This window comes from Patiria miniata, unplaced genomic scaffold (assembly GCF_015706575.1).
Source record: "Patiria miniata isolate m_02_andy unplaced genomic scaffold, ASM1570657v1 HiC_scaffold_3, whole genome shotgun sequence".
Taxonomy (NCBI): Eukaryota; Metazoa; Echinodermata; class Asteroidea; order Valvatida; family Asterinidae; genus Patiria; species Patiria miniata.
This window is the reverse complement of record NW_024037069.1, coordinates 3548135-3562968: the sequence shown is the minus strand read 5'-3', so window position 1 is coordinate 3562968 and position 14834 is coordinate 3548135. Positions and strand designations below refer to the sequence as shown.

Here is a 14834-nt window from a genome sequence, read left to right as displayed (position 1 = left end):
TTTGTTATTATTTCAAAGCATGCAAAAATAAATGAAACTACTTTGAAATGAACCTTGAAAAAGAAGTGTATTTGAAAACTACTGGGTTGTTGAAAGAATTGATTTTAAGTGGAGTTGTATATTTCCCAAATTTCAGAAACGTTTTTGCACTTTCTATTGAAAATATTCTAAACAAAAAGCGAAAACAAGCTAGAATTGTACATAAACCTTTGTCTTTTTCGTTATTTTGCTGGAACGGTTATAAACATTTGCCTCATGTTGATGATGCTTGATGTGTTTTTATTTTTACTCACCGTCAGGACTGGGGAGCCACACAACAATTCTGCTACAAACACATGCTGAAATTCCACCACCTAGCAGCCCACAACTCCAAGTCCTCAAGTGGAGAGGCTTGTTGCCTTGACTCTGCCGACTTGGAAGCCAGCGTCAAATCCAAGATGGCTGAACTTCTGTGCATGCAGGAGGAATCCATTGACGTCAGCCAGCCCATGGTAAACTACGGCGTGGACTCACTGGTTGCCCTGGAGATGGTGAACTGGGCGACCAACCAGCTGGGAGTGACCATCTCTCAGCTGGATATCTTAGGAGGCATAACTACAGCCGCTTTGCTGGAAAAGGCCGTGGAAGCAAACTAAGCAGGGTCCAAAAGACAAAGGAAACACCTATAAGGTGTAAAGAAAGTACAATGTATCATACTATAAACGACAAACGTAGCTCAATCTATAGACCTTATTCGCTAGAAAGCCATTTTTGATCGTGTTCCCCGTATCTATTCTATAAAGTGTAATCTATTGAATGGGATCGTGCCAGACTATTTTATGATTGGAGCGTCAAAGCCGACTGGTATTAATTTGTAATTAGCTTTTATTTCATTGCTTTCAATTCTGCTCAGAAGTTCTAAAAATAAAGAGTTTACCTCGCGTTCAATTTAATCTGGCCGACTTGTGAGTAACGTCTACTGACAAAATTGGAACACAATCAACAAATTTAGATGCTCAAAAATTGACTATAAAGTTCTCTTTATTTAAACGATTTTAAAATGGAAGAGCATGCATGTATAACTTATTTCAATCAATTTTAACTGCATAATAATTAGCCTTTTTGTATTAAATACATATAAAGCTTTTTTTACAAGATATATCCATTATTTTGGATTAGCCTTACAAATTTTTTTTCTTACTAATATAATATTTTTCATTTGAAGAAGTGTTCGTTTTTCTTAAAATATTTTTTTCTCTTAATGTACAGCGCTTTGAGGTATTTTCTTAAGATAGAACGCAACTTTGTAAGTAACTATTGTTACACCTGTTAATGTAACTCTTCAGGAGACTTTTTTCGTCATAAACTACAGTAAGTATCTGAAAAACTTTACAATCCAAAATATGGAAATTGATAGAAAATTAATACGATTTATTAATTTTTTTCGGAATGTTTATATATATATTTCAAAATATTCGAAACTGCCAATTATCCATTATCAGAGTATACTGAACACAAACTTTAACGAATGTATACTTGTATACAGGTTTAACAGGTTTATTTTTACTTGTTTCCTGAATAATTCTATGTAAATGTTTTCAAGAAGATGTAAGTAACACTCCATACACATTAAGAAAGTGAAAAGTTGTCAAAATGGCTAAGCCTTGAAAAAATGATCAAAATTAATGTACTCAGCATTCAGGTTTATGGAATGCGTCAATGCAAAATATCCAATTAAACTAACACGCCTAATTTCAAACAAAAATGATGACAGGTCAAAATATATTGATTAATTTATCAACTGAATTAAATAGGAACATCAACATCTACCCTGACAAGTCAGTATGTTTGCGTTGGCTAAAAGCTTACGTTTTCATACTTGTTATTAACGGCAACAGTTTGGCTTTTTGTACTGCCTCAGTCTTTAACCTTTAGATTTTAGTTGCATAGACTTAGTAAATAAAAGAGTTTGATTCAATCTTGTCATGGTAACGTTATACTAGTACATAGTCATTTAGAACTAAAGAGACAATTGGTCGGACTGGTTACTGTGACTTCTAATTGTATTAATCTGTACTTTTTGCAGGCTGTTCGAAGAACTATTTCGCTTTATTTAAGTTGATCTGCGACTACTCACAGAAATTTACTGATTTTATTTTAAATGACACGGTTTTTTTAATATTAACAACATAATGAACGGAATCACTTTAGATTTTAGAAACCTGGCTATGTTTATTAGTATACATTAGTTGCCTGGTTACAAAGGCATGCAATTTCGGCTAACAAATTTGTTATTCCTTTGAAATTTGAGTTGGTTCCGTATCGCCGCTGACGCATGCAGCAGTATAAATTTGTGTAAAGAGTGTTTGCATGTTTTGTATGCTGTGGCTGTTTTGTTTATTATGTGCTGTAATAAATTGTGGCGGCAGCTGTGCCGGTGTGTTGTGAATTTAGGACAATGAAATACTGACTCACTGGTAGTATTGCGCATGCCTACGTGAAGATTGTGAACGTTCAACCAATAAAAAGGTAAAACGCACTGGATTTCATAGGAGTCCACATTCTATGTGACACTGGAAAAGTGTCAGCCGGTCTTTACCAACCGTTTAAAACCGGCCACGTGACTGGCTCTCGACCAGTATGAATGCGTAAACAGGTATTTATGAATAGCATACAACTTTACACAGAACCGACATTTGCCAAATATCAATATTTAACCTTGCTCTATGACCAAACCCACTTTCCTAGCACCAGACAGTCAGCAACTTTTGTTTTGATGTGGCAGCACGGGACAACACCAACACATCCCGTCAATCTTGCACGGCCGGATCTGTACACTAGTATCCTGTCGCTGTTTAAAAAGCCGGAAATTCTACCCAAAGTGAAATAACGTTGTATCCCCTGAGCGGTGATGGATTAACGCGTATAAGCACAACAATTTTCATAGCACAAAAAGTCTGGGTAAGAAAGCAGGTTACCATTTGTACCGCCAGCGACGTAGAGGGTGGAAGAGTATACATCAGAAGTTTAACCCGGCTGGTCCCGTGAGCACGCGTTTCTGTTCGGTCCGCGCTTGTATGCCCGCCCTTGGGCCGTATGTTGAATGCACGGCCAAACTGAGCCGATATCGAAGTATACAGTTTACAGATTTGAGAGTTGTTTGTGGCAGGCGCGGATCCAGGGGAGGGATTTGGGGGTCAAAAAAAAACCCAGCTCTGTCAAAAAAATAAAAATAATTATCATACAAATTCCTAAAAAATAATGCGAACCCCCCCCCCCCCCGCCTTGCTGTGACACCCAAACAGAAATTACTCTGGTATAATGTCCGCCTGTTCAAAATACGGTACACCAATCTGTAATCTAGGGTTAATAATTGTCGAATTTGAATAGCGCCCCCTTTTAAAATATGGTACCAGAAGGTTTGAGATCTCGAGATGTGAGAAATAATCATGCAATGGACGAAAGTTTATTAGTGAAGCTTCGAAGGTGTTTAACTGCGAGTCAACAGCACTTTGGCTTTTACACATTGGAAATTAAAGTGGTCCTGGCAAGTGGAAAGTGTGCCTTTGATAAGAAAAGTCAAAAGTTCGAGAGCACGAGCTGAGAGATATGATCATGTAGGCCTAAGGGTGGAGATTTTAAAACTTCAAACCTATTTGCATAATCTGCAGTACGTCTGGATCGATGTAGGCCTTGGCAGTGGAGTCTATATTATAAGAATGGCAAGACTTGTGCCTTTGATATTCAAACCAATGGATAACTAACATGGGTTCGAATTCATCTCTGAAGCCGATGGGTAATCAGGACCCAGTTAGGAATTTGAATGGGAATCGATCAAAACATAGGTAAGGCCTAGCGGAGAGAAAAGACCAGAGAAATCATGCCGAGCAACTCAACCACCTTCCCCCCGTTGGGGACCGGGAGGCCCTCTGCACCGCAGCGAGCCCGGACGGCCCACACCGCGTCCTCCTTGCCTCTGGCCGGGAGTGCCCGCGTCTCAACCCGCCCCCTGCTGCCCCCTCACCGCCGTGTTATAGTTCTGTCCACAGATCAACATGAAGTAATTGTTTTCTTTCAGCAAAACGAAAAAAAAATACATAGGGATGTATGTGAATTGTTTCGTTTTGCTGAAAGAACGCACACCCTTTTTTTTTATAAGTGGACAAATTTTAAAACGGTGGTTGTGTTTAAAATTCCGTAACTTCAAAAGCACACGAGTGATTTGAATGATTCTTCTACTAAAAGAAAGCTTATGCATTGGGCTTTTATATCCTAGATTTTGAAAGTGCAATATGCAGAACTTCACTAAAACATTAGTACCGACATTAGGGTTTCCCTTTTTTTACTCACCTTGTACTAACAACATTAGCCATGCTGCAAACCTGGAATATAGCAAACGGGGATCACCCAGAGAGTATGAACGTATATTAATATAGGTATATTTGTCACGTGTAATATACACATAGGCATATACGTGAATTGAATTTTCCCCTACCAATCTTGCTTCCATAAAGAAAACGCACAAACAAACTTTGGCCTATCAAACCACGAAGTCGCAAAGCTATGATGAAAACGCCATACCATTCGTAGGCTATATTATTCATTTTCCGAGAGCTTATTCAAAGCAGAAAAGAATGAAATCCCAATCTATTATTAAAAAAACCCACTAAAACAACTGCATTAGAAAATAACAAACTCTATTAGAAATACAACAAAAGCAAAAAAAAAAAAAAATGCTTGTATTTCTCAACACATTCTCGATTTATCAGTTTTAGAGGGGGGCAGGGACATGTTGCCCCCTCCCAACTCATTAAATTTACACCACTTTGTCTTCGCGCCTCTTCTTTTTTTTTTTTTTTTGCTTTTCGGGGGGGGGGGGGTGCAAGTGCCCCCCCTCGCGACGCCCATGACGATGAGAAGTCACGATCGTTGGAGCAAGGAGACTCCTACACCGACATTTCAATCAGTTTCAAGTTAATTTCAGATGGTGTTATTTGTTTGTTTTTTTACCGGTGTTGTTGTAGTCGAGTCGAGACACCATGACGACAGCTGAAGCAAAGAGACTTCTTCACCGACATTCAAATAATTATTCTTAAAATGATTTGAGATGGTCTTATCTGGGTTTTTCTCACCAGTGTTGTAGTCGAGACCACAAGTAACATGGTACGAACAACGACAAATGATATTTGCCTTCGTTGCAGGCAGGGTGACCGTTTTAGCTGATTTTCGGCTAACTTTGACAGAATTTTTGTTAAAAAAACGAGTTTGACAGAAAATTTGACAGAATGGATTTTTTTGGCAGATTTCTGGCAGAATTCTGCAAAAAAATGGTTATATGACATGAAAAACAGCAAATTTGAACAAAAAAGGTAAAAGCTTCAATCCTTTCAAACAAACAATTGCATAATGGGACAGGTTGGCTGGTGTAGGTGCTGGGAAACGGACTTCGTTGTGGCCGGATCCGCGTTTTGCCCGAAATTTACCAATAATTTCACAACATTTTTATGTGACTAGATTGTTTATTATGTATTTTGAATCTTAATTAAGGCAATACTGCACGTGATTTTAAGTGTTTGTAGTGTATTTCGAGCAATTCTGGGAAATTTGGCAGATTTTTGATAAATCAGACAGATTTTGATGTGCATTTAGCAGAATTTGGCTCTGACCTTACGGTCACCCTGGTTGCAGGTGATCATTTTAATAGCTTGTGACTTTGAGACTGAAGGTCTTGTGTTGGCCTTGCAGGGTCTCGACTAGTTTCTCAACGATAACGAACTCGCGAACTATGGGATAGTTGGTAACAATAACAAAGCTGATGAGGCCTACAAAAAAGGCCTAAAATATAGTTTCCCAAGGCAAGCATTTTTTTCAATTCCCTTTTTAATGACATTGTAATATTAATGTAATGTAATCTCTGTATTTTAATTGATGTAAAATTTAATCCTTAATTGTCACCATTTTGTATCTTTACGTAAACCATTTAGACCTTTGAGCCTGTGGGCTGCGACATTAATTATATTCCTAACAAACCATTTTCAATTCAATTCAATTGTTTCATAATTATATAACTTAGAAAACAGTACGGTCCATGATATTAATTCTAATGGACTAATTACATTTCCATGTCAGCGTGAAGGTTCAGAGAAGCCTTTGGCAATTGTAATCATATTACAGTATATTATTTGTTTGACCCAGTTTTCCTTTAAAATGTGTATTCTCCCTTTGGCTTGCTCAGGCAAGAATGAACTAGTTCTTGAATATAATTTTTAAAGGGCACAAATAATTCCTTTCTTTTATAGAGATGTGTTTTATCGATCTGCTATAATTATGGATTAAATAAATGGGACAAATTCCCTTGCGTGGCTCCATTGTTCCCTTTGTATTGGGTCAGATTCTTATATTGACATGTGGCCTTGATGTAGTCTGACTGTAAGTATGCTTGCCAGACGCATGTTTTTTTTTCACACTAAGGAAGACCATTTGCGGACTTGGCTGCACAATTTTCGATTCAAACAGAGAGCGGTGTTTTTTTTAAGGGAGTTCGCTAGTGCATAAATTCAATTGGTTGGAAAAAATGCAAACAACGGCATATGCACTTTAAAACTAATAGAGAAATAGTTTTTAACAGCAGTCTGGCTAGTCAGTGTCATAAACAGTTGAATGTTATTGAATACATTAAAAAAATGTGAATTTCTTTTTCTTTTTTCAATGATAGCATGATAGCATGATATCATTTTTCAATGATAGCACAATGATGTGATTGCAAAGGGCGATTTCTAAAGGTTACGTAACACTTTAATTTGAATGAAACTACATGTACACAGACATGTTCACGTTAATGGGTGAAATCTTTGACAATTAATTTCTCCCGTTTGGAAGACCGTATCTTCACGCAACTTTCAGGATTTATTTCCCTTATTATGATCCAAGTAAGTGCTAAAATCGTTGTGATATGTTCATTGTATTTCGTTGAAATTGGAAAAATAGGCCTGACAACGTGCATTTTGGAAAGTTGTAACACTGGCGTTTGCAATATCTGTCATTCTTTTCAAGCCTCACGGATATTAATAAGGTTCCTATCTATTATGGTGTGCAGTACAAATTTGGAAAAAAAGCCTCCTTCACGAGTTATTATTTGATAAATATCGCCGGCTTCCATTGGTCGATACCGAGACCCACGCCAAGTCACGCATCGTGACGCTAATGAATATGCTAATATACCAGAAATTCCTAGAAATTGATAATAAATACATAGATTTGAGGAAGTTTTCGAACGATTTCTTCCAGACTTAAAGGTCCGCTTTACCGGTAACCAGTATTGACGTTTCGGCATCGATGACGGCGATTTTTTTCACTGACATGAAGTTTAGAATTTCGTCTTCCGTTATAATTTAACATTTCAATCATACTGAGCATTTTTACTGAGAAACACAACGTTCAAAAGGCCATGTTTTATGGGGTTCACGAATTTCACTGCTCTGTTATAGCGTCAAAGTACGTAATCAGATTAGCTTGCTTAAAAACGGCAGACGCTTTGCCTTCGCAACCACATGGCTGATAGTGGCCTATACCACCAGTCAACCACCAGTCGGGAGAAAAACAAAACGGGCAAAAGAAAGAGAGCATTTGACATTACCTTTCATAGCAGTGGATTTTAAAGATAGTAATCAATACGATGAGAAGTCACGATCGTTGGAGCAAGGAGACTCCTACACCGACATTCCAATCAGTTTCAAATTAAATTCAGATGGTCTTATTTGGGTTATTTTTACCAGTGTTGTTGTAGTCGAGCCGAGACACCATGACGACAGCTGAAGCAAAGAGACTTCTTCACCGACATTCAAATAATTATTCTTAAAATGATTTGAGATGGTCTTATCTGGGTTTTTCTCACCAGTGTTGTAGTCGAGACCACAAGTAACATGGTACGAACAACGACAAATGATATTTGCCTTCGTTGCAGGCAGGGTGACCGTTTTAGCTGATTTTCGGCTAACTTTGACAGAATTTTTGTAAAAAAACGAGTTTGACAGAAACTTTGACAGTATGGATTTTTTTGGCAGATTTCTGGCAGAATTCTGCAAAAATGGTTATATGACATGAAAAACAGCAAATTTGAACAAAAAAGGTAAAAGCTTTAGTCCTATCAAACAAACAAATGCATAATGGGACAGGTTGGCTGGTGTAGGTGCTGGGAAACGGACTTCGTCGTGGCCGGATCCGCGTTTTGCCCGAAATTTACCAATAATTTCACAACATTTTTATGTGACTAGATTGTTTATTATGTATTTTGAATCTTAATTAAGGCAATACTGCACGTGATTTTAAGTGTTTGTAGTGTATTTCGAGTAATTCTGGGAAACTTGGCAGATTGTTGATAAATCTGACCGATTTTTGATGTGCATTTAGCAGAATTTGGCTCTGACCTTACGGTCACCCTGGTTGCACGTGATCATTTTAATAGCTTGTGACTTTGAGACTGAAGGTATTGTGTTGCCCTTAAAGGTCTCGACTAGTTTCTCAACGATAACGAACTCGCGAACTATTGGATAATAAATTGGGGAAATACAATCACTGTGAGGATCTGATATTTGGAGTACGAATGATCAGAAGCTAAATGATTTTGAATAATGGATGCACTTGCCCCTCCCTCACCCCAAGCAAATTGGGGCGGAGTTACCCCTCTGGTCGTTACATTGGACTGGAAATAAAGCGCAATACATGTGGCTATACGAAATTTGCTATCTGCCACTCCGCCGAAAATGTAGGCTAATTAAAACCCGATCAATTTTTCCCATAAAAATCGATTGCGAGTGACAAGTGCCAGTTTTATTATGATGAGTTCTTGGTGTCCTTTCCTCCTAATGCGAAGCATCCAGAATTGACCGATCCGGATTCCGGATGTGTGTTTATTCTTTGTCGTCTGTGACAGTGACTTTACTGTTAAAAAACAAGTCGTCATATGGGAGTGAAATGGTTAACAATTAACAGAAAATGATTAAAAAAGGGCTGTTTTATTTTGTGCATTCCTTTTTCACGGTGTTATGCAGAACGTGAATGATCGACCTTTTTGTCCGGAGGAAAAAAGACAATATCCGATTCACCACAAAATTATAGCTCATCTTCAGTTTCCTGAGTTGACGTCGATATGAACACGGATACATCATCACGCACGGATACTTCGGTAAATAATATAGAGGCCACTGCACTGTGCTTACTATATTGTTCGACAAAGGGCGAAGTCGAGTTCATGCAGAAACAAAAAGCTACCACAATACATGTATAGGTCGTCCACACAAAAAAGTATCCGTAGAGGGTAACAGGTGTACAGAATTCTCGTAATTTATGGGGGGGGGGAATCAAATTCAATTTTAGAATTGTTGAGCCGCAACATTTTTCTCTCTTGTGTGAACTTTTGGTTGGATTTGGTTCAGTGGTTTTAACACAAAGGCCATTAATGTAACATCAGTCCATTTTGCTTCATTCCAATTTTGACATGACAGGGGGTGCCCCCCCCCCCAAAAAAAAATCCTCTCAGGGTTGTAGCAGAATAAAAAAAAATACGTAATGTTATTTCAACATTTTTTTTTACAAAATTGTGAAGCATATTTATTGTACTATTCTCTGTGAAACTTCTATTGAATTCGGTTCGCCGATTTTCCATATAAAGGTGTTTTTTTTTTACACAGTACTATAGGCCTATATGTTGCACCATTCAAAGTGTAACATTTAGCTTAAATTGGCTTTTCGATTAAATCACTGAAAAAAAACCAGAAGGAATCCTACTGTTGACTTTTCTCATTGTTGACTTTTGTGGCTATATTTTGTTATGTACATATAGTATCTTCTTTAAAATGCATGTTATGTGTCAGACTTTCCGATGGGACGCGTGCCTAATGCGCCAACATCGAGAGTCATGCCGCCGGTCCTGTTCACGATTACCATTACTGACATGACAATAGAACTAAAGTAGCTGATTTGAGATAAATTCATTTTCTGAATGCTGCCATTCGGCAACAGGAGAGAAACGAGTTGAAACGGCATTGACGAATATTCCATGAAAGAGTGTATAAGAAGGTCGAAATTAAAATATTATTTTGGCCGAAATATATTTTACGAAATGCGTGTGGAAAAGACGGGAACACCCAAGAGAAAGACTTTCTGCGTTGCATGTTAATACAGATGTGCAATTGATAATCAAAATCCCATTTGGGCTCCTCCTTAGTCAAATGCCGGCAGAGGTTCGCAAATATCTGTAGTCAGGAAAACATACAGGTGCAGTCCATCTATACTCGTACCTCTCCAGCTGCAAAATGAACACTGGTTTTCCCAGAGTTATAAAATTAATGACGGACTTAGATCGGCCACGCTGACCTGGAAGTGGATAGGTTCTAGCCAAAAATAAACTCTCTTTTTTTCACCGATATTTGTCGGCCTATTGCTATACGCATACGGGTATGTACTACACTTTTTAACACTGTACGGAGTCACATAACATTCAAGATTCTCCGCTAGCTTTAATATCATATGTACATGTACTCGTACTTCATGGGTCTGCACCGTCCTGAATACGCACCGATGCACTACCAAGATACACTACAGGAGAGGGAAGGCACAGTGGGGGAACACGTGGCCCCCCTCCCCTTCCCCGTCCCTGCTCCCCCCCTCCTCCACCCCACCCAGGTGCCCCCGTTTAAAATCTTGAAGTGTACAATAAACATATCATTTGCATGGAGTGCCCCCTTTAAAAAAAATGAACGCATCCCTCAACGGAACGGTTCGTGTTGTGTAATACCAAATGTGATACCATGTTTGACGTACGTGTTCCGTGTTTGAGATAACAAACAGTGCAAACACATGGAATCAAATACCGACAAAGCAAGCCTTGTTGTTGTCGCACTTCGCTCTGGACTTCATTGATGTCAAATGACGCTGGGAAAGCGACGGAAGGTAAATGAGTAGACGATACCGGCACGAACCGGCCGTACCGGCGACTGGAGCGACGCGGGCAATTAAGGCGAGCGCATCGATCATTGTTTTCGTAGTCCGAGACTGTGGTCGTATATCACGGAGGTTATTAACCAAGTCATTGGGCAGAGATCGGCATCAGTCGACATTCTGAAATAAGGGTCATGTGCCAACTGCCGTCAAAACAGTAGTACGAATTTTCACTTTACTGATGAGCGCTTACTGGTTGATTTAAATTTTTAATTTGAAGAGCAGAAACGTCTGGATTGTTCACGAGACGGACTGGTAGCTAGCAGAAGATCTTACATGCATCCGACATCATGCAGACTGATCGGGAATTTCTGTACGGTACCAACATCACTGTGGATGATGACTGGCGTCCGAACTCCACCACCGTACCGACACAGGACGGCCACTTCACGCCGTGGTTTTTTATTCGAGCCATCCTCGGTCCGTCGGTCTTGCTTGTCACACTCATCGGTAACCTACTAGTTATCTACGTCTTTGCAACAACCAGGAAGCTCCGGACGTACACCAATTACTACCTGGTGGGGCTGGCCGTGGCGGACCTCGTCAGCGGCGGCATCACCCCCGCCCTGGAAAACGTATCCTGGATGCTGGAGATGTGGCCCTTTGGTGAGGCGGTTTGTACAATCAATGTTTACATCAACCATCTTTTCATCCATGCTACCTTTCTGATGACACTGACGATATGCGTGGATAGGTACAGAGCCCTGACCAGGCCGCTGCGACACCTACGAGAGAAGACTATCAAACATGCCCTCTGGATGATCTCATTCAGTTACGTGATACCGTTCGTGATCTGGACCCCGCTGGTCATCATCCTTCCGTACAGTGGCGTCACGGAGCGCGTTCTGCCGCCGGAGTGCAATGGCTCCTATGGCCATCATTTCCCCTTGCTGGTGTTCGCCATTGCCGTCATGTCCTGGATTCCTATGCTGGCTACCATCACCCTCTACATCTTTGTGTTCCGCGCAGTGCTTCGCGGAAGCCGAAACGAGGACCGTAAGACGCGAGACCTTTGCCGCGTCTCCATGAACACAGTAGAGGGGAGAGCCCTGCGAGAAGCCCGGCAGATAAAAAACGACAGCAGTTGGGAAAACGAGGACCGATCAAATGAGGACCAAGAAGCCGCGCAAAGCTCTACCGATGATCCAAGGCAGAAGCAAATAACCACAAAGATCCCAACAATGTTGTCTACTTTAATGTGCGGCATCGAGAACAGAGGGTATCAGTCAAACGAGCAAGAGAATGGAACCGAACTCCGAGAGGTCATTCAAACCATCGACAGAGAAGTTATCAACCCCGACCAGCCCGCCTACAAGTCGCACCGCCGGAGCTTTGGCAGGCGTCTGGCGAGTCTTCGAGCTACTCGCACTCTGACCTACATCCTTGTGGTCATGGTAGTATCCGCCCTACCATGGTCCATCATTGCCTTCTTGGCAGTTGTGAGTCCTCACAGCACCCCTGAAGTAGACATATTCAGGGTAAGAGAAAACGAATCTCTCTGTTTAATAAAAGCCTGTATTTAGAAAACGCTAACCGAGACCGGCCCTTAAGGTAGATAGAGTGCCATCAATCCAAAAATGTAGCTTAAATGTATATAAAAAAAAATTAAATAAACCTGTCATTCAAATTCACCAACTCTAACATTCAATTTCGTGTGAGAAAAAAAATCACACGCTTTTACCAAAGCGATTTAGTCATTTATCATTCAATTTCAAAGTTCGGTCACCACATTTAAAAACGGTGTTAAGAATATTTGGCATTACAGATCAAATTCCTCTAAGCTGTTGCCGGATGGCAGCATTCAGAGATTAAATTCGTCTTTTATGCCAATCCATTTAAAACTGTCGTGCAGTAAATTAGTCCGGCGTGTCTAATTGACCATGTTCCTTTCGCCCGGGCCGAGGGCCATACAACAACATTTCTAACCAGGACAAGATACAAATTAACGAATCCTTTGAACATGATGCCATGGAGTACATTCAAGTGGCTGCAACTTTGGGCTTTAAACGAGTGGAAAAATAAAAACGACCATGTAAAAAAAAACAGTCGATGATCCTTATTTTCCTTTGTTACATTGCACCTATAATGAGTCTATAACATTTTTTTTTTAAAAGAAAATCGATTCAAAAGCAACAACCATTACGCCTATATATATTTATTAGGAAATAACAGAAAAACAGTGGAGAAAATATCCTCATCTGCGACCTTTATGCCTTCTACAGAGTATGTCGTAATAAACTGTTACGAAATTGAACAAACGTATCATTAAATTGTGTGGCAAAAGACGAATTTGATTTCTGAATAAAACTGTTCGGCGTAGATGAGACGAAAGCGAATATTTTTTGCCGAAAATTGGTGTTCGTGGATTGAATTCGATTGGACAACAATCGAAATTGTATGACAAAAGACGAAATGGAAGTGCACTAAATCGATGTTGATGGACGAATTTGAATATTAAAAACGGTGAGTTCGAATGATAAATGTTTTAAAGTAGCCGGGAAAACCTGTAGTATGAGATATAAAGCAAAATACACACTTGCACAATATCTTCTTAATTCGTGTTCATCAGGACGTGTGCTCTTGTACGGCTTTACGATCGAGGATAGACACACAAAGGGAGAACAATATCCTTTTAGTCCTCGAGCGTTTGGTCTTTTGCTGAAAACGGCCCTCGATTGTACAGTTATGTGCTTAGTCCATGAGCGAGTGTTAAATTACTGGGACAAAGGGAAACACAAAGCAATGTCCTCGAGCGTATAGAAATTCACGACCGTGTGATCAGTCGTGTTGCAACAGTTCGGGATAATCGCCATAATGCTCTGTTATTCATGCAACTGGGATGCAAAAATAAAAACAGGAAATTCAATCACTCTCTTGTACAATTTCCATTTGGAATGATAATGATAGGAGAGTAAAAATGAAAAACCCGCTGAAAAATGCACCTGGGATTAAATGAACTACTTAACTGGACTTTTGTTTTCTTATTTGACTGTTTGTTTCAGACCATGTCCTGGTTGGTACATCTGAGCAGTGCGGCCAACCCGTTTTGCTACGCCGCCAGTAACCCTCGCTTCAAGCGGGCGTTCCTACACGTGTTGTGTTGTGGTAGGCGAGGACGTTAGTTCACGACGATACGGTGATTCTGGTGAATAACGGAAACTTCAGTTGAGAAATGCTTGTGCCTGGGCTGGTGACCTGTTTTATCGAAGAGGTTCGCAGTCTGATTCGCCACGGCATGTGTTAGCTGCGTCACCTTTTTCCGCGCCCGATCCGGAAGACTTTTATTTAACGAGACATTGGCGGAGATATACCTTTTGTCCGTCGATATGCTTAACATTGTATGAACCATATCACGTTCCTCAAGATTTTTCCAGGGTATTGATAAAAGTTATTGCCGACACACAGGTGTGAGATGGTGACAGCCCAATATTCCGAAGGTTCGATAGTCCGAAGGTTCGATATAGTCCGAAGGTTCGATATACATGTAGTCCGAAAATAGAATACATGTACATGTGAGGTTAACCAATCCGAAGGCTCGATAGTCCGAATGGACGATAAGGTGCGATAGTCCGAATCGACAATAGGGTTCGAAAGTCCGAAGAGATAAGGTTCGATAGTCCGAAATGACAATAAGGTTCGATAGTCTGAATGGACAATACGGTTCGTCAGTCACACATTTTGGACTATCGGACCTTACTGTCGATTCGGACTGTCAGACCTTATTTTCGATTCAGACTATCGGACCTTATAGTCTGTCCGACTATCGAGCCTTATTGTCAATTCGGGGCCGTGAACACCGAGTATAATCGCTCGCACCAAGCCTGCGCGCGCAAAACAAAGCCAACCTGCGTCGGTTA

General features: G+C 40.2%; 2 protein-coding genes across 2 annotated transcripts in view; both read left to right on the top strand.

Annotated features, from left to right (window-relative positions):
- The window catches only part of LOC119738044 (highly reducing polyketide synthase azaB-like), a 34747-nt gene that overhangs the window by 16603 nt on the left and 3310 nt on the right, over nucleotides 1-14834 (top strand). Inside the window, exons 4-5 of the mRNA XM_038212764.1 lie at nucleotides 300-635; nucleotides 11031-11036. Coding sequence (XP_038068692.1) covers nucleotides 300-635 — 336 coding nt within the window. The 3' untranslated portion in view covers nucleotides 11031-11036. The remainder of the gene's footprint in view (nucleotides 1-299; nucleotides 636-11030; nucleotides 11037-14834) is intronic.
- LOC119738045 (muscarinic acetylcholine receptor M5-like) lies at nucleotides 11043-14452 on the top strand. The gene is made up of 2 exons (XM_038212765.1): nucleotides 11043-12455; nucleotides 13980-14452. The coding sequence occupies exons 1-2, from the start codon at nucleotides 11268-11270 to the stop codon at nucleotides 14097-14099; spliced, it is 1308 nt and encodes a 435-aa protein (XP_038068693.1). The 5' UTR covers nucleotides 11043-11267; the 3' UTR covers nucleotides 14100-14452.